This window comes from Carex rostrata, chromosome 8 (genome assembly GCF_964058835.1).
Source record: "Carex rostrata chromosome 8, lpCarRost1.2, whole genome shotgun sequence".
NCBI lineage: Eukaryota > Viridiplantae > Streptophyta > Magnoliopsida > Poales > Cyperaceae > Carex > Carex rostrata.
Window position 1 is genome coordinate 7,963,878 of NC_135925.1, and position 23,071 is coordinate 7,986,948.

Below are 23,071 nucleotides of genomic sequence, written 5' to 3' on the forward strand. Positions count from 1 at the left end.
ACTCTCGTGCAAACTGAAAAATTTCAAATACGCTGTGCAAAAAGTAATCCTCTATTTTTCCACTTTAAGATATAATATAAGTTTGTAATCTTCAGCTAGATCCCACCCTAGATAGTAGATCCCAGTTACTTTTTCTCTCTCATCACTTTATCCCCAGCTGGGTCCCACTCCCCACTCACTCCTTTCTCTTTCTCTCTCTCACTGTCACTTCTTCCCTCACGTTTCTCTTCTAGGTCCTGTTCGGCTGCTGCAGCGAAGTTACAGTTCACATGAGAAAAAAAAATTCATTCTGAATTTTTTTTCCCACTTAAACAGTAAAATTTACTGCCGAACAGGGCCCTAATTTCTTCAGCTGGACAAAATTGAAGCAGCTCCGACGAGGTAATCCACAGATATTGCTCCATTTTGGGTTCTTGGTTTATTGCAGATTCTTTCTGAGTAGTGATATTTGATAAAAATTAGTTATTTAACTTAGTGAATTTTGATTGAGTGTTCATGATTTTGAGCTAGGCTGTAAATTGAATTTCTACTATGAATATCTAATTTCGGTTCGGTTCTTATTCGGTTTTGGATCTACTTCGGATCGGTTCCGTTTGATTTTTGAAAACCGAATAAAAGTTTGGTTTGTCTATTTTAGTTCGGTTTGAACCAAACCGAAACCGATGAACACCCCTATGCTTGCTTGAGCAATCATATCTTATAAAATTGAGAATGTTGAAGAAGAAAAAAAAAAATTTTAGATTGTTGTTCTTCAAATCTATTCATGATTTTCTTCTTCTTCAATGTTCAATCCTACTCAGATATCACGTATTGTAACTTGTAAGAGGAAAAGAACAAATTTTATTTATTCTTTATCTTGTTTCGAGCTAGAGCTGCTAATGATCAAGGTTCGGCTCAAATTCGCTCGGATCAATGAGAGAAGCAAAATAACTCAACTCTAGCTCGGCTCGGCTCGACTCAACTCAACTCAACTCAACTCATGTAAACACTTGGCTCGCGAGTCGGCTCATATATTTGGGGTGATAATAAATATAGTCAAGTCTCTTGAAGGCTCAGATTGAACACTTCTTGCAAGTAGAACGTATAATTACTATAAGTTAAATAAACACATAATAGTTTTTGAAATAACGTCATTCATTTTTAAATTGAAAATTTTGTCACCCCTAAAATGTAATGTACATTTTTTTTTTCTCCTTGAATGAATTCTTCAACGTACAATGTACACTCTTTAAAATAAACTAAACACTTACTTATTTTAGTTCAAAATAAAGATATGACAACTATTACTTTTTAAATCAAAATACATTTTGATAACTATCGATTTATTATTTGAATTATTAATAATTGTATTCATATCTTCGGAGGCTCATAATGAACACTTCCTGAAAGTAGAATGTATACTTACTATAACTAAAATAAACACAATAGTTTTTGAAATAGTCTCGGAGGCTTGGCTCACGAGTTGACTCGACTCGGATTCGGTTTAGATTAATTCATATATTTGAGTTGAGTCGAGTTGGGTCTTTTTCAGTTTAGAGTTCGATTTATTATGCAAAATTGAGTTGTTCAACTCATTGGCTCATGAACCGGCTCAGCTCATTAGCAGCCCTATTTCGAGCTCTCGCATGAAGCATATTTATAGGCTACATAATATAAATAACCATTAAAACATTTTCTTATTACATGATTTTCTATATCTACTAATTTATACTAATTAACCTCTAATTGATTATTTATCTTCAACAAAGTATTATGGTTCATACATTCATTCAATTTAAGGGTGGTTGAAATAATAAGTTTAGATTTTCAAACTAGTTAATGATAATTGTTAAAATATCTTTTATTTTAAGAAAACATGTAATAATTTTAATAACTGTTTTTAAATTGAAATTGATGAGTTTATATTTCAATTCAATTGAATATTCATATCAATTTAAAAAAAATGTGTATTTTGAAACAGTCCGAACAAGTATTGAACTCAATAAATCTCACTAATATAACTAATTCATTAAAATTGCCAGCCTAAAATTTATTGCAGAATCCATTTAGGAATCCAAAAATATTCCAATTAATATCTCTTTTTCTTTTAAATCCTTGCTAGAAGCTACCAAGTAATTTCACTACGGAATCTTTAGAGACGTGCCAACAACTAAACATTGCTGATGAAAGAACAACAGTCGTCCGCGCGCTCTCTCTCTGGACCATGAAAGCTGACCAATTTTAGATGGCTAAAGGTCGCAATCAGCCATCCAATTTGGAATAGAATACAATTTTTAAAGAACTTGGGAGAGTTGGAGACTAACCCGAATAATATATCCATATATGCAAGTGCTTGGTTTGATAAAGCTATAGCTAGCTTATCTCTCCACTCCAGAAAGAGTGGAAGAAAGTGAAAGAGGGAAACAATGGTGGCGGCAACGGAGAGGCTCATCTTTGCTTTGAATGGAGAGAGGTACGAGATATCAGATGCGGATCCATCTATGTCCCTGCTGGAATTCATCCGGACCCGAACCCGCTTCAGAGGCCCCAAACTCGGCTGCGGTGAAGGTACTCACTACTCACTACTCCCGAGCTATTTCTCTCTGTTATTCTTTTTTACGAGATTCAAGTAGATGATATAGAAGTAGATATGCGTGGCTGAATATTTATCGCATGCTATTTCAGAAACCAGAATCTTATTATTTCTTGCGAAACTGAAATATCGAATTGAGATGGGCAGTGTAACATGAATATCCAATAAATAAATACGCTATATAACCACCGTTGATTTGTGTTCCTGTTTGGTAAAGGTCAAGTCAGTACTCAGTATTCAATTGAAGAGCAACACTAAAAGAAACAAAAAGAAGTAACACTGTAACTGTTATTAGTCTCTTGTTTTGAATAGAGTTGAATCGATTCACAATGAAGTATTTTTTTTTTTTCATGTAAAATCATTTCACAATAAATTAGCTGACAATTTTTAATAAGTTTTTTCAAAGTAAGTAAAAATAATATGGACATATCATTTGTATTATATTATATATTAGTTGTGTATTAAATTTCTTACAATTTAAATATCATTTAATATTCCATTAAGGTTAATAAATATGGGCCGTTAACGTTGTTTTTCAAGTTCCTCAATAAACAGCAGTTAAATTTATATTAAATTAATTTTTTTATTTACATGATATATATATAATATAGATCGCATTTCAAATATCGGTTTTAAAATTAGTTATTTTTTACTATTGTTAAACAAATTAATATATTTTCAATAAATCCTTAGCTATAAAGCAGAGTTTCTTAATTTTCTTACATCTAGATCAGGGTTCGAAATTTGGATAAATATATCTGAACTATTCATTTTTGGGAGTAAGCAGTAGAATTATATACACCGGTTACTTTAGGATACAATAGTAATAGTATAATTGTAATGTCCTTTTCAGTTTCTAAAGGATGAATATGATAGTTTATGTTCTGGAGGAATAGTGCATAATATTAAAGTTTTCTCATTAGATCTAGAATCTGATGCTGTAGGCCAATTGACAGACCAAGAAAGATAATATTGATTAGCAAGAACTTTATTAACATAATGATACCTGTCCCTGTCTAGCTTATATTTATTTAGTTATGAGATTAGTTAACAATACAATATGTTCTTATTGCAGAGAGCTGCAATCTTAAATACTTAAGTCTTATTTAGTAGCACTTTTATACTGAAATACCATATCTTTGTATTTAAAAAACTTAATTAGTTGTTTTATTAAGTTATATGGAAAAATTAATATCTTAGTTTTAATAACATTTAATGACTCATAAAAAAAAATCTCAGATCGTACAAAGTTTTATATACATTATATCTAAATGATAATAATATATTTATATTTCTTTCTTTCAAATATAATTAACATGGACTTTCAGTTTTTATAGTTGTCAAATAAATTTGGTTGTTAATATGTGCCTCCCTGTTTCGAAAATGGAACAGACTTCTATTCACAATTGATTTATTTGTTCTTTACTATTGTTGGAGAACATATATATAATTTATCTAAGCAATTTTAGCCATCATAATTAATCCAAATATTTGATTCTTAATATTTACTAAACCTTCAAATTAAGAAGTACCTTAATTTCTACAAGAAGATCAATAATTTACACGTATCAGTCAAGAAAAAGGTTGACAATGGATCTTCCAACTTTGTTTGGAAGTACTGATAAAAAAAATGTTTGGAAAGTGAAAGCAACCCTTATCTTCTTTTCCGCAATTTGGACTTTTCAAGAAACTGATAAAAGTTTTATGCAAGCAATGACATCATTTTCAAATATAAAGAGTTGTTAAAACTTCCCAGTTTTTTAGTCATCATCAATACTTTTACACATCAGATATAATTTGTCTCTTCTTATTGCCGACTCTTGCATTTCTTTTCTTCTTATTTAAAAAGTTATGTGTTTGATGTTTCTAAGATATAATATTATTTTGAAAGTTATATTTTTTATTTCTCTATTGAATTACTGCGTTGTTAATTAATCATGTTGTTTATCAGTTTATATGTCTTTAATATTTTGAAAGAAATATTTATTTGCGCTTAAAATTTTCTAAATGCAAAATATTTTTATGATTATGAAAATTAAATCCTTTTCAACACAACATAATTATCATGTTTGGTTTTTTAGAGTTTTTAATTTTTCTTTCGCATCATGGATTTAGGAAATCTGAAACCAAGAATTCTAATCAAATTCAATAATTCTACAGAACAGATATTGGAGATTAATGATATACAGTTTTCTTTATTTAAATTTTTTTAAGTGCGTGTTAGTATTTATTTATTTAATAATTTCTACGTACCAATAAAAAATTAAATTTATGGAAAACCTCAGTGATTCATACACACTTTGGCGTCTTTTTTTTACATCTATTATTTAAAATTAAAATTGAGAATTTTTTTAATCTTGAATTGACTCTGAATTTAATTTAAATATTTCATTCGATTCGATAAATTGTTAGTATACATCAAACTGGCCCCTGCTTGCCTACGGGCTTTTCTTAAAAAAAAAAAAAAAATTAGGCCCCTGCTATCAAAGTTCTTGGGCTTCGTCATTGGGTTGGGCTATTCCATTAAAATATTATGAAATATGAACATGACATGCCTCGCGATATATTAAGGGGCAATTTCATGGATATCCGTCAAAAGTTTCAATATTACATATTAATTCCTCCAAAATCAATAATTACATATTTATCCTTGAAAAATTATACAAACTCACATATTTGTCCAATCTAACTCTATAACATTTAAAATATCTCCAAAAATAATTAAATAATATTTAAAAAAAAAACAAATGTTTTACAATATTAATTAAAAAATATGTTGACTATTATGGTCTTCGTTTTTGTCTTTTTAGTCCGTCTAAGTTCTCTTCTCTTTAAGGTGTCAAACCTCCCGCCTCTCTCTCCAAACAAAAATGGAAGATTAAAGTAGCGAGGAGCTGCAGAAATCTGCGAGAGGGGAGGCGACTAGGGAAGGCGGGAAGAAATATGTGATTTGGTCCGTTTGGAGAGAGAGGCGAGGGAGGTTTGACATCTTACAGAGAAAATAACTCAAGCCGACTAAAGAGACCGAATGACATAATGGTCAACATATTATTAGTTAATATTGTAACATAAATTTTAAAGTTTTAAAAAATATTATTTAATTATTTTTGGAGATATTTCATATTTGATATGTTATAGAGTTAAATTTGGAAATATGTGAGTTTGTACATTTTTCAAGGATAAATATGTAATTCTTGATTTTGAAGGGATAAATACGTAATATTGAAACTTTTGAGGATATATATGAAATTCCCCCATATATTGGACTAGCATGGGGTGATCTAAATTTGAAATATAATCACGAATATGATGCGGTCCCTTGGCTAATATCCACACGAATCACATTGGTTCAAATTTATTTTTGAAAACATATTTCTCTTGTATACCGTGTTCTTCAAAACATGTGTTTTCATGAAATAAACTTAATATGCAAAATATTATACCTTTGTATCATCAGAATCATACTAAAATCCATGCAACATAATTTAGAAATAGCCCAAGATATGCACAACATGACTAACTAATTATACAACTTGTAATGAAATAATTCAGGAAGTATTACTATGACCCCACTATATGCTATAACTAACTATATGAGTCATGCTTACACTAATTAGACCCTATGAAATGGAACTTTAGAACAATATAAATTGCTAATATAAGTATAACAAATCATAAAATGTTTGTTAGGCTATAGGTAGAATTGTGAGATAATACAGGAATTGTGGAATTGAGAACGAGCACTTTCTATTCTAATTCCAATTTGTGTTCGGCTAACGTTGGTAGGGGTGATGACTGGTACTTATAAAAACCATCTGCCCAAACCAATTCCATCAAAATCATGTTTGACCAAATAACCAAAATATGCACATGTGAAAATAGCCACACATACACAAACATACTACCAAAAAAGCTTATTTTTTTAGATAAAAAATTAATTTTTTTTACTATAATTTTTTTATGCCTTTATAGGTGGCTGTGGGGCCTGTGTTGTTCTTCTATCAAAATACGACCCAGCAACAGATGAGGTGATCGACTTGTCAGCAAGCTCCTGCCTAACCCTTCTGGGCAGTATAAACCACTCTTCGGTAACAACAACAGAGGGTCTTGGTAACATCAAAGATGGTTACCATGCTATCCACCAAAGGATTGCCGGGTTTCATGCTTCGCAATGTGGGTTTTGCACCCCTGGCATGTCCATGTCTCTTTTCTCCTCCCTCGTCAATGCTGACAAAGATGCTAGTAGGCCGGACCCTCCAAATGGGTTCTCTAAAATCACTGTTTCTGAAGCCGAGAAGGCTATTTCTGGCAATCTCTGCCGATGCACCGGTTACCGGCCCTTAGTAGATGCTTGTAAGAGCTTTGCAGCTGATGTTGACTTGGAAGATTTGGGGTTGAATACCTTTTGGAAGAAAGGGAAGAAAGGGAACAAAGTTGAATGTGCAAGAAGCTTGCCAAATTACTCAATTGGGGGAGTGTGCACATTTCCTGATTTCCTAAAAGCTGAGATTAAATCAACATTAAGTACTTCAAATAGTCAGGAGTCTGAAATAATAGAATATGGTTGGCACCGACCAAAAAGTATTGAACATTTGCATGCGCTTTTTAGTTCAGATTTGTTTAGTGCAAACAATGTTAAGCTTGTTGTAGGGAATACAAGCAGTGGTGTGTACAAAGATCAAGATTTGCATGAAAAATTTATTGATCTACGTGGTATCCCAGAGCTTTCAATAATTAAGAGGGGTAATGATGGAGTAGAATTGGGTTCAGTAGTGACCATTTCGAAAGCAATTGAAGTCTTAAGGGAAGATAAAGTTTCTACTTTGGTTTTTAATAAGATTGCAAATCACATGAACAAAGTGGCATCCCCATTTGTCCGAAACATAGCAAGTGTAGGAGGGAATCTAATTTTAGCACAAAGAAAACAATTCGAGTCGGACATTGCAACCATTCTGCTTGCTGCCAGCTCAAATGTTTCTATCCAGCAGGGATCAGAAAAGGTTACTCTTACACTAGAGGAATTCCTGGAGAGGCCTCCATGTGATTATAGAACACTTCTTTTGAGCATCTTTATCCCTTCTTGGGCTTCATCCAACACTATCCGTTTTGAAACATACCGGGCATCTCCTCGCCCTCTTGGTAATGCTGTTTCTTATGTTAACTCTGCTTTTCTGGCGCAAACTATAATTGATGAAAAAACAGGAGATGTTGTGGTGGATAACATACAACTGGCTTTTGGTGCCTATGGCACTCAGCATGCAATTAGAGCAAGGAAGGTCGAGGATTTTCTGAAGGGTAAAATTGTCACTGCATCAGTTTTACTAGAAGCAATAAGGTTACTCAGAGAAGTGATTGTACCAACAAATAGCACAGGTCATCCTGAGTATAGAGTCAGCTTGGCTGTTGGTTTTCTGTTCAAGTTTCTTTATCCCATTGCCAATTGCTTCTTTGATCCTGAAAAACTTATTCCTGTTGAATACCAAAATGGTGAGTCACACATGGAATCCAAAAATGATGATGACATTTCTATCTCTTCGCGGCAAGAATTATTGGTAAATTCAGAGTTTAGCCCAGTTGGTGAGCCAATTAAGAAAGCTGGAGCAGAGGTTCAAGCTTCAGGTATGCTTTTCACCTGAATTTTTTTTAAAGGTTTTGGATTAATTAGAGTTCTTCATTATGTATAGAGTTTCCCAATAAATAATTCTATAATATTTTGTATTCTTGAACAAAAGAAAGGTGGTTTGCATATATGATTATTGGCAACTATTTTTCTCTTTTCCATAGCCCTTGACTATAGCATGCAAGACAATTTGCACTGTAGTTGTTCAGATGTGCATCTAATAAAAATTAAATTTTCTGTAACAGAGGTGCAAAATTTACTGGTAGTAATTAGAATCAATTACCATTTACAGTTTTTTTTAAGGTTAGTGGCTTTAGTTACCTATTACAGGATATAAACCTATGAAAATTGGGCCTTTTCTGGCAGGGGAAGCGGTTTATGTGGATGATATCCCTACTCCAAAGGACTGCCTTCATGGAGCATTCATTTACAGCTCAAAGCCTCTAGCTCATGTAAAGGGAATTAATTTCAAATCTTCTCTGGCATCAACTAAAGTTGTCTCGGTTGTTTCTTCCAAAGACATCCCAAAAGGAGGAGAAAATATTGGTCTTGGATGGTTCTTTGGAACTGAGCCAATATTTGCAGATTCTCTTGCTGAATATGCCGGTCAACCGCTTAGTCTTGTGGTACATACATTACTTCATAATTTTTAACAAGATCAGTTTAAATTTTTCATTCATCTATATAAAAAAATAACACTCCTATAGATTGCAGAAACACAGAGATTTGCCAACATGGCAGCCAAACAAGCAGTAATCGAATATTCCACGGATAATTTGGGGCCACCAATTTTGTCTATTGAAGATGCCATTGAGCAGAACAGCTACTTCGAAATTCCTCCAATGTTCTATCCCAAACAAATTGGCAACTTCTCCAAAGGAATGGTTGAAGCCGACCAAAAAATTGAATCTGCTGAGGTACTTCTTAGGCTATAATCAAAGAGATAATCATTTATCCCATTCGCAAGGAAATTAATTGACACTCCCTATCAACATTTAATAGAGAAAAATCTTCCTTTACCATATTGATTTTATATTTTGTCCCAGCTAGTTTATTCATACATACAGTACAGCTAAGTATGCAAGAATAGGATTATAACAATGAAAACCGTCCAGTTTCTCTACTGAAAAACTTCATAAACTAAAACAAAAAATATTAATTAACTACTACATGAGACTAAATTTTATATGCATCTTCTTTCAGGTTAAACTAGCTTCACAGTACTACTTTTACATGGAACCGCAAGTAGTACTAGCTGTTCCTGATGAGGATAACTGCATGACAGTTTATGCAGCAACTCAATGGCCTGAAGGTACTCAAGGTCAGATTGCGAAGGCTCTTGGCATTCCATTCCACAATGTGCGTGTTATTACTAGAAGAATCGGAGGAAGTTTTGGTGCAAAGGCTTTTAGGGCTATGCCTGTGAGTCTTCTGAACCCAAAACTAACTATGATTGTTTATATGTATTTCTGAAGTTCATTCAGATCTTGTGCTTCAAGAAAATGAAACAGGTTATGTTGATCTAGATACCATTTTGGTCTCACTCACTAGATCCAACAACATTGGGACTGTGGCCGCCACACTGCTAATTGTTGTTGTGGGTCATATATTTTATTTGACCATGCTTGGAAATCATAATATAATTTGAAGTCCCAGGCAGTGGAGTAGCCAGGATTTTCAGCAGAGATAGACAAAATTAATTATTATTATTTTATTTAAATTATTAAATAATTTTCATTGGAAGCGGAATAGGTAATTGATCGAAAACTCGATTTTTTTGAAAAATTATTAAGATACAAAAATTAATCTGAAATATTGAAGTATTAAATTTTACTTTGAAGTATAATTCACAAGTCTCATCTATTAAAATTCAGTCCATTTTGAATATTTAGTATATTACTTTATAAAACATTTTAGTCTATTCCTTTCAAAAAAAAAAAAACATGTTCATTGTGGTTCCACTATCATACCATTCTTAATCACCTTTCTCTTATCGGTATATTTCAAAATAGATTGATGAAAGACTACCAAATTTGTAATGATGACTCGGCCAATTTCACTAATCGAGAACTTTGACTCAGTCAGGAGTAGGCAAAACTCAAATCCAAGGATAGACAAAACTCAAATCCAGAAATAGACAAAATCCAAATTCAAACTAACTATATACAAACTTGACACCGTATTCCTAAATATAGGGGTAGGCGACTGCCTACCCCTGGATTAAGCTGGTTCTGCCACTGGTCCCAGGTGTTGGATTTCATTTTTTATATTTTATATTTGTTAATGAGTGAGTCTATGGTACTATGCATATCACAGATTGTTACTGTGCTACGGCTCTATATTCGAATTTTTAAATTCTAACGGTCGATCTGAACCGTTCATCTTGTTCTCCATATTAATATGCGTTTGAAGACCAAATTTTACAATTTTTAAAATTTTTTTGCTATTTTTTTAGATTTATTGAAAATCACTATTTTTGGATGGTCCAGAATTTTCAGATCGACCGTTAGAGTATAAAAACTCGAATATAGAGCCGTAGCACGGTAACAACCTGTGATATGCATAATACCATAGACTCACTCTTTGTTAATTGTTAATTCAACCTTTACAAGACCAACTTCCTCTGTTGCTGATTGTTGTGCTGAAGCATACAATTTCCTACGGAAATGTTCGTTTATAATTTTGTATATAAAATTAACTAAATAATTACATTTGTTATATTCTAGGTCATCACTGCATGTGCTGTTGCAGCACACAAGCTTCGACGTCCCGTCAAGATTTACCTTGAACGCCAAACTGACATGATAATGATAGGAGGCCGACATCCAACCAAGGCATACTATACCGTGGGTTTCAAGTCAGATGGAAAAATCACAGCCTTGCACCTTGACTTGAGAGTAAATGCTGGCATATCTGGAGACTGTAGCCCTGTTTTACCGGCTGCTATGATAGGGGCCATGAACAAATACAACTGGGGTAACCTGTCCTTCGACATAAAGTTGTGCAAGACAAACAACACATCTAAGTCTGCCATGCGGGCCCCAGGTGATGTGCAGGGCTCATTCATTGCTGAAGCAATAATAGAACATGTTGCTTCCGAACTTGGGCTGGATACTAATGCGGTTAGGAGAAAGAATCTTCATGATCATGAGAGCCTTAAATTTTTCTTTGAAAATAGTGCTGGAGATGCCCTCACATATACACTACCATCACTTTTTGATCAATTGGCCTCCACTCCAAGCTATGAAACACGTGCAGAGATGATAAAAAAATTTAATAGTGTAAACAAATGGAAGAAACGAGGTATTTCTTGTGTGCCAATTTCATACAAAGTGAATACGAGACAAGCCCCAGGGAGAGTATCTGTGCTTAATGATGGATCAATAGTTGTGGAAGTGGGAGGAATTGAGATGGGACAAGGTCTATGGACGAAAGTAAAACAAATGGCAGCATTCGGTCTGAAGGAATTGTTGGAGGAAAATGAAGATCTTTTAGAAAAAGTGCGTGTTGTTCAGGCAGATAGTTTGACTTTGATCCAGGGAGGTGTCACTGGTGGGAGCACAACATCAGAGAGCAGCTGTGAGGCAGTTCGGATTGCTTGTAATATGCTTGTTGAAAGGTTGAAACCCCTGAAGGATAAAACAAAACAGGACAGGGGTGTGGTTTCATGGGAAGCGTTGATTGGTCTGGTTAGTTTTATTTGTTCTTATTTACTTGTGGTTTGTTTACACCTCAGCTTATCTAGTTATTTAATATTTAATCGTGCAAATTATAAACAGCCTTTATCTAATTATTTCATAAGTTACAGTTTTACTTGTATCTTTTCGTCAAACATTCAGTATGCACAAAACCTTATTATTTCATAGTTGTACCATAGGATATATAAGGCTTTTTAGTAGCATTATATTAACTCAAAAGTTCATTGCATTATGTAATTGCAGGCTTCTGCACAAAATGTGAACCTATCGGCTAGTTCGTTCTGGATTCCTGAACAATCTACCTCCAACTACATAAACTATGGAGCAGCCATTAGTGAGGTGTGGCCTTTTTTTCCTTTCCCTTCTTCAATCGTAGTACTAGTACCCAAGCTTTCTTTTGACATACTGACATGGAGGTGCTGACATAATTTCAGTAAATACTAGTGTGTTATTAATTACTTTTTTATTTTTATTTTTTGAATTTTTTTAATGTTTAGTGTACCATATCTATCAGCATTTGTATGTTAATGCCCGTTCTATCTATTTAGAAGCTATATTAATTTGACATCTTCTAAGAATTTTTTTGGCAATTATAGGTTGAGATTGATGTTCTCACTGGAGCTACCACAATACTAAGAAGTGACCTTGCATATGACTGTGGCAAGAGTCTGAATCCTGCCGTGGACTTAGGCCAGGTTTGCTATCTTGTGTCTTAATGTCCGTAAACTTGCTCCAAATATAAGGATGGTTCATTATTTGCTCACTGTCCAATCGTTCAAAAATAATTATTGGAAGAAAGAACAATTTTAATAAAGAGGCTTGGCAGGGCTAGTACCTGGGACAGGGAACCTAACTTTGTTGAATGCTTACTGGCAGTTGCCCCTAAAAGCTTAAGATGAGTAGGAAGGCTTTAAATTTAAAAATTGAACTATTTATTGGATTATTGGCATTTGTTTTTTTTTTAACAACTGAAAAGCAAGTTAAGCTGCATCCTTAATTTCTCCCTGCCTCTCTCACGCAGGTGGAAGGTGGTTTTATTCAGGGTGTTGGCTTCTTTCTGTATGAGGAATTCTTGACAAATTCTGACGGATTGGCAGTGAATGATAGCACATGGAATTACAAAATACCAACAGTAGACACTATCCCCAAGGAGTTCAATGTAGAATTTATAAACAGCCCTCACAACAAAAACCGTGTGCTCTCATCAAAAGGTGTACTCTCCCTTCTTTAATCATTTAATTAGATTTGGATGACTTAAGTTCATTTGAAAAGCCATATTCAACTGTTTTTCTTTAACTATTGTTTGTAGCATCTGGGGAACCACCGTTACTTCTTGCATCATCAGTTCATTGTGCATTGAGAGAAGCAATTAGAGCAGCAAGATTAGAGTTTTCTACCTTTGACAGATTGACAGGCTCTCCTGTGACATTCCCGATGGATGTTCCCACAACTATGCCCACGGTCAAAGAATTGTGTGGTCTGGATATTGTCGAGAAGTACTTGGAAAACTGGGTATAACTTTTGTTACACAGATATTTTGTACATGCTGTCGTATTGTATTGTATTGATGTTTGAGAAATGTGTCGAACCACGATGTCAAAGACTATTACTGCTTTGAGAAATGTGTCGAACCACAATGTGTAGAACTACAATGTCAGCAAAGCTACTCCTTTAGAAAGGTAGAAATAATGCAGCACTGGTTGGATTCCATATGGTTTTTAGAACTTGATTGTGTATCTGTGTAAAATATTCCTATGATATTTATATGGAATAAAGTTATCAATATCGGTCTTAACCCTTGAGTTACATGTCCCTTTTCTAATAAGAACTGACTTTTATCTTCATGACTTCATCATCTAAATCTTGTTAGCACGAATTTTGATGTGCCAATTCGATGCCAAAAAAAAACAATGTAAACAAAAATAGCGCTTTGAATACATGCATTCATGAATTCTGATGGCATGTTAATAACTGAATTTATGTGTGTATAAAAAATAGCTAAATGCACACATTGAGCAAATAGACAAAAAAAAAAAGTTTAAATAGGATATTATTGTCAATAATTTTAAAATGCAGGGACAGGCAATAAAATTTAATATTCTAGATCAAGAACAGTTTGTTATGGGCCAGGGGTGTTAGGGGTCGGACGCAATTTAGTCAGGCCAATTGGATTAGAATTGCATTCGACAAATACACTTTTTTTTTTTTTTTTCTTTTTTTACATTAATGGGCTTTTTCTGATCGTATACGATTTACCAATTTTTGCTAAGGAATGGTGCATGCGTACCCCTTGATAGAGATGGAAACGTGATCAAATCAGACTTTACGTGTCATGCTTTGATTAAATTTAAAGGAATATTCATAGCACATGACAATCATCACGTGTTGATCACACTATGACTACATGTGTTACGTTTGATCATGTTTGTTACATTTATTTATTTGTTTTGTAATTTAAGTTAATTTATTCAAGATTCACCATTTAATCAAGATCTAAACTCTCTAGAAAGTATTTAATATCCTCTAATCAGTAAACAACAAAACCATCAACAACCTCTGCAACGCACAAGTACTGTACAAGGCTTTTTCTTTTAATACTGAAAACAATAAAAAACGCACAAAAGTAAACTAAACAAAAATGCACATATAGCTAGTACGACTGGTTTAAGTAATCAAATGAATTCATCAGGTCGTTCGATCACACCTTGCAGGTGCAAATCCTATTTTATCATTTGCCAAGTCATACTTGACCCAACTATTTTTCTGGTGGTGGTTCCCAATCACAGAAGCTGAAATAGGTACCAAATCAGAGTTACCAAATGTTAAGCACCATACAGCATCATTGCCTCGAACCTCATCAGGTGCATGGTACAGCAACAATTCACTGGTAACTGTTACCTCTACACCCTGCAAAATCAATGCCACTTCCGGTAACCTGGTCGGCGGTAGCTGACCTTGTGGTATCTTGAAACAAGTGTCAAATGCCCCTTGAAACACGAAATTTGGCTCATTCAGTTCTGCTAGAATGTTCTTGGTTTGCCTTAAAAATTCCTTCTTTAGTGCAGAATATGCTTCGCCAAGCAAAAATGTGAATTGAGTTCCGGAATCAAGCATTGTCTGGCCAGCACCAGTATGATCAAGCAAGAAGACTGATTTTGGTATTGGAAGTACCAAATTGGAGACCCTTATTCCTTCCATTTGTACTGAATAGGCTAGCCTATCAAAGTATGGCAGAGGCCTGGAAATTTGTACCACAGGTGTATAATTCAATGGTGGAAGAAAAGCGCCACCTCCTAAAAGTAGAATGCCTGAATCATTCCTGTCCGATATGCAGTATGCAAACTGGCGTATTCCAGACTGCAAAATGAAGGATAGAGACCCACGATTCATACCCAATAACCCGGTCGTGGGGGTGGAAGCCGAGTCAAATGTCGAGTCCATGCAACCAAAAAGAAGTGGCAGTTGAGTGCTCGGATTTGAATTACTGAGATGGAACGAGTCAGATGAGAGGATGCCAGAGGAAGTTGACGCATCAGCATAAGAGACTGACACTCGGCACATTTGGGTTTGTTGGTCACAGTCAGCTGGAATTACAAGGTTATGCGCTTGTGTCTGACAAGAAGAGGAGTTGCATGGAATGACGTGGTACGTGCTAGAAGAAGTGGACTTGAAATAGTTAGGGTAAGTGGAGTTGCATACAAGCCAGCAGAGTTCGCTTCCAATATCGAGTACCATAGAGACATCCTGAGGAGGGGACCCCACTGACAAGGAGATTACCAGACTGACATTGCCGTGAAATGTTAACTTGCGGGATTGTCTCACAGCTAAAGATGAAATTTTTGAGGTTCTGAGGGCCAGAATCATGGGGGTGTTGTTGGTTTTACGTGAAAGTGCAGTTGCACAATTTGGTTGTACGGCCAGGGATGTGAAGAACTGCAAGATTAGCAACATACATGGAAAGAGAAGGCGCAATGATGAGAGAGATAATGCCATGTGTAAATAATATATTGGGGATTAAAAAAATTCAGAAGACTTTGGAAATGTGATATGTGGTATGGTTGAGAATTGAGAATTTCAGAAGAAGAGGTACCAATCTGTTTTGGCTACCAGTGGTTGTCTTTGATTTTATTTATTTTTGGAGGATGTATGAGCTGTGTTGCTTAAAATAGTGTGTACGTACCTGAATGTGGAAAACATAATCCACATCTTAGACTAGATTTAATATAATTAATAAAAGAGTAACATATCTAATTAAAATGTTAATTTGTAAAGTCTATAATCTAATTTAGTAAAGTTTTTTATTAAATAATAATTTAGTAAAGTTAACAACTAAGTGAATTATATATTTCGTACCTTATTGACTATGTCAACAAAATCTTAGTTTCCATTTATAATGGCGGTTGGTAGTTTACATAAGCTGAGAATGTTTGTATTGCTTGTTTGGTTTTAGCACGGCCATTTTTATTAATACCCAAAAAAAAAAACATTTTTACCAAAATAACCTGAAAATTGTTTTTTTTTTAAATCTGACCAGATCGCTAGGGTTGCTGGCGGTCTGGTTCCATAGCAGACCGCCAGGAACCTGGGCGGTCCACTATGGACCAGACCGCCAGTGATCCTGGCGGTCCACTATGCTGCCATATAGCAGCTCTGTCTGCTGTCTCTCCAGCACAGTATCATTTATTAAACCACAGAGAAGAAAGAGAGAGCGATTTTGGCGATTTTGAAGCGATTTTAAGCGATTTAGAGGCGATTGCTACAGGTATATTATTTTTTATTTAATTATTTTATGTTTAATTTTTAATTAATAATTATTATACCCGCAGTCTGTAAAAACTATAAATTAGGCTTTAATTAATATTATAATTAACTTTTAAATTCCAAAAAATAATGAATCTATTATACTGTAATTCTTATGAATGTTTTTTTTTAAATGTAGTTTGTTAAGGACAAAATGCTGGTTGCACTGTACGTGGGCGGTAGGCTAATTAAGGGTGTAGATGGCGTGTATTACTCGAAAGATGCCTCATTCGGCTTGCAGGTTAATGAAAGAACCACATTTATTGAACTTAAGCAACTAGTATATGAAAAGACTGGTGTGAACCCCAACCGGTATGAATTAGAATTGGCTACCCGAATTGACACACAACGGGCTGGGGCGGGTAGACCTTACTTTGTGAGTTTTCCTATAACAGATGAGGAGTTGTGGAAGGCTGTGTACCAACAATTTGAGTCTAGGGGGGTCGCTATGATAGACTTATATTCCAGGAGGGTTCCCCAGGCCGGGGCTAGACCTTTTAGTGCGGCTGGGGCTGGACCTTCTAGGGCTCCCCCTGCTGGACCTTCAGGTTATGACAATTCGGCTTATGACAGCCAGGGGTACCACCACTCCCCTCATGACAGCCAGGGGTACCACCACTCCCCTCATGACAGCCAGGGGTACCACCACTCCCCTCATGACAACCAGGGGTACCACAGTCCCTGTTATGACAACCCGGGGTACCATAACTCCCGTGAGTTTACTGAAGTTGTACCACCACCACCGCCCAGACAGACACCCATAATCTCTACATTTGCAGCTATACCAGAGTCAGTACCGATACAGTTATCCGTTAATCGAAATGATACTAATATTGATGTTGATGCTATTGATGCCATACCGGAAAGAGAAATGGAAACCGGAGATCAATACCAAGGAATTTGGGAATCTGATGACTTATCAGATGGTGATGCAAATGTACCAGGTTTGTCCAGGGAAGAAAAATTCCCAATCAGGGGTCGGGGGAATAGGCATCCTGTCGCCACATTCAACGATACCACAGCTTTTGAAGAGGCTGACATTAGTTTCTTTGGTCCTCGTGTTGTATACAATCGTGAACTTGCCCCAGGGCAAGTCTATACCAACATAGATGAACTTGTAAAGAAAATCTATGAGACTCACGTTCACGGCAACTGGAATGTATATTAGAAAAAAGGGAATCAAAAAGATTGGTTGTGATATGCAAAAATGCCCCTCGTTGTGAGTTTCGCCTTTATGCAACCCCTGCGGGTTCGGGGGAAGCATGGATAATTAAAAAGTGTGAACCACCTCATACATGCAAGTCTGCGTCCACAAGGACAGACCATTCAAACCTGACAGCATCACTAATTGCCGATGCAATTGAGGCAGACATTAAGTTGGACCCATCGATGAGCATCAAGGCGGTGGCTATGGCCGTCAGACACAAATACATACATGTAATCCCAAAATATAACAGGTTGTGGAGATGTCATGAACTTGCGATTTGCAGAATATTCGGTAGTTGGAAGGATTCATACAACTATCTGGCACCATTGCTCCAGGCTATGGCAAGTACAAATCCCGGCACTGTATTTCAGCGGTGGCATGGCCCCATTTATGACAAGAATGGAGTACTAATAGAGGGAGTTCAACAATTCAAGGGCATAGCATGGGCTTTTGGTCCTTGTATCCAAGCTGTGCCATTCATCAGACCCGTTATCAGCATTGATGCATGCTTCATGTCTGGCCGTTACGAGGGGAGGCTACTGATAGCATGTGCATATGATGCTGAGAACCAGCTGTTGCCTTTGGCGTTTGCAATTGTTCGGAAAGAGGATGGTGAGAACTGGGGATTCTTTATGCAATTTTTAAGAAGACGGGTGGTTGGGCCAACAAAGTTTTTCTCTGTAATATCAGACCAGCACAAAGGAATAAAATATGTTTTTGATCATGAAGAATACGGTTGGTCAACACATACTGGCGAGTGTGTGCACAGGTTGTGTATGCAACACGTTGCGGAGAACCTTAGCAAGGCAACCGGAAACGATAGCTGGGTCCTAGAAACATTCAGACGTAATTGCAAAAAGAAGAAGCCGAGAAGGGTGGAAGAGATGAGTAGAGAATTTGCAAAGGTATGTGTTTGTTGATTGTTTACATGTCTTATTGTACTTTGTTAACATATTTTTATTTTAATTGTTTACTTATATTATTTTATTTCCTTATTTATATGTAGTATATGCCGAAAGCAAATCTCTACTTAATGAAGGTGAGCAAAAATAACCCCAGAGATGTCCAAGAGCCACCAGCATACGAGAAAATATTTCAAGCACGTGATGGAGGTTACCGTTGGGGAATTATGACCACCAACGGCTCTGAATCGCTGAATGCAGTCTTCAAGGAGAGCCGGACGTTGCCTGTGGCTGCAGTTGTAGAAGACACTTTCTACAAGTTAAATACCTGGTTTCAGGAACGGCGTGCTAAGGCCGCAGAATTAATAAGGATGAACCAGTCATTTTCAACAAGGGTGGAGGAGAAACTAAGAAAACACAGGAATAAAGGTGCAACTATGACCGTGATCCCGATGGGTAATGACGGTACAGAATTCGAAGTGCACAATCCGAATGAGTACGTTCCTTCCAGCCGTAGACCAGATGGCACTATGGAGTTTGTGAAGAGGGCTTTCAAGTACGTTGGGATATAAATAGGGAGGAATTTCAACAAAGCTGCTGTGCTCAATGGCATCTTCGATTGATAATATTGGTGGCTCCAAATCATCCGTGGCATATTCAACTACTGCTTGTTTAGCTGCCATGTTGGCAAATCTCTGTGTCGCTGCAATCTAAAGGAAAACAAAATCATTATTTGCTTTGTTGAGTTGAATTTTAGAAATAAAAAAATATTGTAGAAGAAAGATCAAAGATATTAAATCACCACAACGCCAAGTGGTTGACCAGCACACTCTGTAAGAGACTCAGCAAATAGAGATTCAGATCCAAAAATATATTCGGCACCGACATTTCATCCTCCTTTGGGGATGTCTTTTGCAGAAATAACCGTAACAATTTTCTTTGAAGCCAGGGAATTTTTGAAGGTAATTCCTTTTACATGTGCTAGAGGCTTTGTACTGTAAATAAAAGCCCCATAAAGACAGTCTTTGGGAGCAGGGATGTCATCCACATAAACAGCCTCCCCTGCATTAAATATCAATTTTTCTGTCTATGCATGGGTGGTAAAAACTTGGTGCGCGAAAAAATTTGGTGCGCGAAAAAATTTGGTGCATGAACTGGGTATGCATGGGTGGTAAAAACTCAAATTTGAGAAGTGGAGTAGTGTTTGTTTAATTCTAATTTATTAGGGTGCTAACTAAAAAAATTTCAGTTCTTACGGCATCTAAAAGGTTTCTCTTGCCCAAAATTCAGCTCAGAGCCTCAGACAAACAAATCATCAAACACCTTTACTAGTTACTACATGGGACAACTAAATGTGATTCAAAATCCTTTACACTAAAATATAATAACATCAATATTTAATCAATAAAGATTAAATACCGAGAATCACCTTCACCACAGCCGAGCTTGGGACCTCTGAAACGGGTCTGAGTACGGATAAACTCAAGCAGATTCATCGACGGGTCCAGACCCGAGATGTCATATCTCTCCCCATTCAACGCAAACACGAGCCTCTCCGCTTCCTGTCCCATATTTTGCTTACTCTGCCCTTTATTCTCTCTTCTTTTTTCACGGTTGGCTGGAGATTTACAACTAAATCATGCGCTGGGAAGGTTTTTGTAGGCATGAGAGGAGAGAAATTTTCTCTTTGATGGTGACACCCAGCCATTAGGGAGCTCATAGTATCCTCCTGTAGGCTAATCCTGGGAGTTATTAAACGAAAGTTCGATCGCGAGAAAAGAAGATGAACAGTCTCAAAGAAAAATAGAACTCTTTCTTTCCTGTTAAAAGTTTAATGGACGTCTCCCTTTAATTTTCAAAGGGTATTATGGTCAATTCAACTTTATAAATGATTAAATAAAAGAAAAAATAAATAAAAGGAATAGAAGAAGGTACATTACTTTTTTTGTAGAGATATTGAATATTATTGTGATTTCATGAGTATATTGGTTATTTTAAAATTTTAGATGAACACATCGGAAATTTTCCCAAAAGAAAAAATCCTCTCAGAATTCCTCGTTGTAGTCAAAGAAAGGTGCACCTGAACTTCACATCGTCTGGAGATGTTATTCGATTTTGTTCAGATCCGAATCCAAAAAATCATTTAAATTATGCGATCCATATCCGTATCTGTATCTGCGCATCTGAATTCGAAAATTATAACATATAAGAATACAATTTTTAACTATTCATAACTATATATTTGTATCCGACCGTTTTTATTCTTAAACCACAACAAATATAATTTATATTTTTAAAGTGATTTATTAAATTACATATATAATTATATATACTATATTTTATTCAACTGCATATACATATATATTATAATTAACAATATAACACTATGACATAATTAGTGACTAATATTTTAAGAATATAATATATATTTCGTAAACAACAAACTTATTATGAAATATATTAGATCTAATTTATGAATGAAAATATTATATTTAGATGTTATTCTTTACTATAATGTACATTAGTAATTTATTTTTAATTATCCGAATTATATTCATATCCGTATTTATATTCGATACGGTTTGACCACTATCCAATCCGTATCCGACCATTTACACCCCTAGGATTTGAGTGAAAAAAAACGTGCTGTGTCGTGCCGTTACTAATTAGCCGTGACTTTGGTCTAATGCCGTGCCGTGACATAACCAAGTTAATTTTTCACGTGCCGTGTCGTGACTAAAATATCAAGGGGTGGTTAAGATACGCGAATGGTCACAACACGTGAGTCACGCTGCCTAAACATGCCGTGATCAAACGTGTCTCGCATGACTCGCGTGACCATTATTTAAGCATAATTTAAGTTAGCTTATTCGAGATTCATCATTTAATCAATATCTAATGGTCTTAATTACACGTAACTTGCGTGACTATGTGTCGTGTCGTGCCGTGACTACATCTTTCACATGACATGCCGTGCCAAAGTTTCAAAAAATGATGATAGCATGGAATAAGCAATCACGTACGGCACGTATCGGGCAAACGTGCTGTGCCGTTCCATGACGGAACCGGCTCCATCGTGCCATTTTTCCCACTCTAACTAAGATCTAGAATGTACATCTTGTCATCATCCAACCGTTCTTTTCGAATCATAGAGCAATCTGCCTCTTAAAATTCTACCCTGTGCAGGTCCTTCTGGATACGAAGTAGTTACGACTTACGAACTCATCCTTTGACCCGTTTATGAAAAGTCGATTAAAGAAAAAGGATAGAAGACGGGGGTGGGTTTTAGCCATTTAGGTGCCTATGAAAGATTAAACTGTCTAAAGTGGAAACGACAAACTACTATAGTTAGTATTTTCAACATTTAGGTCACTAGTGACGTTTTCTACTCAGTCCGAGCTCGACTCAATTTCATACTCAGAAAAAAGAGTTTCCTTGATAAGTCTAACGGCTTTAAAAAGTTGTACCGGTACAGATGATTAACCTCTAAAATATGTCTATTATATATATAAAGATTTATTTGTACAAAAACTTAACATATAGATTAAATATTAGGGAGCTAATGAACCACGCTACAATATCCGCATTTTAGAAATAATTCAGTGCCAGAGCTTGTATAATCTCCCAAGTAATTATAGTAGTTAATTATGATATAAAATGCGGATATTGTAGCGTGGTTCATTAATCATTAGCTCCCTAATATTTAATCTATATGTTAAGTTTTTGTACGAATAAATCTTTATACATAAAATAGACATATTTTAGAGGTTAATTATCTGTACCGGTACAACTTTTTAAAGCCGTTAGACTTATCAAGGAAACTCTTTTTTCTGAGTATGAAATTGAGTCGAGCTCTGACTGAGTAGAAAACGTCACTAGTGACCTAAATGTTGAAAATACTAACTATAGTAGTTTGTCGTTTCCACTTTAGACAGTTTAATCTTTCATAGGCACCTAAATGGCTAAAACCCACCCGTCTTTTATCCTTTTTCTTTAATCGACTTTTCATAAACGGGTCAAAGGATGAGTTCGTAAGTCGTAACTTCGTATGACCTGCACAGGGTAGAATTTTAAGAGGCAGATTGCTCTATGATTCGAAACGAACGGTTGGATGATGACAAGATGTGCATTCTCTGTCTCTTACAGAAATTCTTTCATAAAAGTACATCTTGTGAACGCTAAAAATATCAACGTATATCTTATTTCTGTAAATAGTACATCAGCAAACTCTTGTATTTAATTCCATTTTTTTTATCCACATAAAAATTTCGG

The 23,071-nt window shown here is 35.5% G+C and overlaps 1 protein-coding gene and 1 pseudogene across 2 annotated transcripts; one reads left to right on the forward strand and one right to left on the reverse strand.

Moving 5' to 3' along the window:
• The first annotated feature begins 2,231 nt into the window (after window positions 1-2,231).
• LOC144557811 (indole-3-acetaldehyde oxidase-like) lies at window positions 2,232-13,674 on the forward strand. Of its 2 annotated transcripts, XR_013512800.1 has the most exons (11): window positions 2,232-2,547; window positions 6,545-8,191; window positions 8,559-8,818; window positions 8,900-9,109; window positions 9,396-9,614; window positions 10,919-11,881; window positions 12,134-12,229; window positions 12,487-12,585; window positions 12,912-13,101; window positions 13,200-13,470; window positions 13,510-13,674. XR_013512800.1 is itself a non-coding variant. In XM_078306420.1 (10 exons), exons 1-10 carry the CDS (start codon window positions 2,406-2,408, stop codon window positions 13,406-13,408), a joined length of 4,035 nt encoding a protein of 1,344 aa, XP_078162546.1. In that variant the 5' UTR covers window positions 2,232-2,405; the 3' UTR covers window positions 13,409-13,674. The 2 variants fall into 2 exon arrangements, 1 of the variants encoding a protein (XP_078162546.1); XM_078306420.1 differs by having other exon boundaries at window positions 13,200-13,674.
• Window positions 13,675-14,570: 896 nt separating this feature from the next.
• On the reverse strand, window positions 14,571-15,895 carry LOC144558634 (aspartic proteinase PCS1 pseudogene; annotated as a pseudogene).
• Between the last annotated feature and the right edge of the window lie 7,176 nt (window positions 15,896-23,071).

Coding starts and splice junctions, on each gene's coding strand:
- LOC144557811 (XM_078306420.1), top strand. CDS start 2,406: ATGGTGGCGGCAACGGAGAGGCTCATCTTTGCTTTGAATGGAGAGAGG. Junction 8,192..8,558: donor AGCAGAGGTTCAAGCTTCAG/GTATGCTTTTCA, acceptor CTTTTCTGGCAG/GGGAAGCGGTTTATGTGGAT. Junction 8,819..8,899: donor GTCAACCGCTTAGTCTTGTG/GTACATACATTA, acceptor ACACTCCTATAG/ATTGCAGAAACACAGAGATT.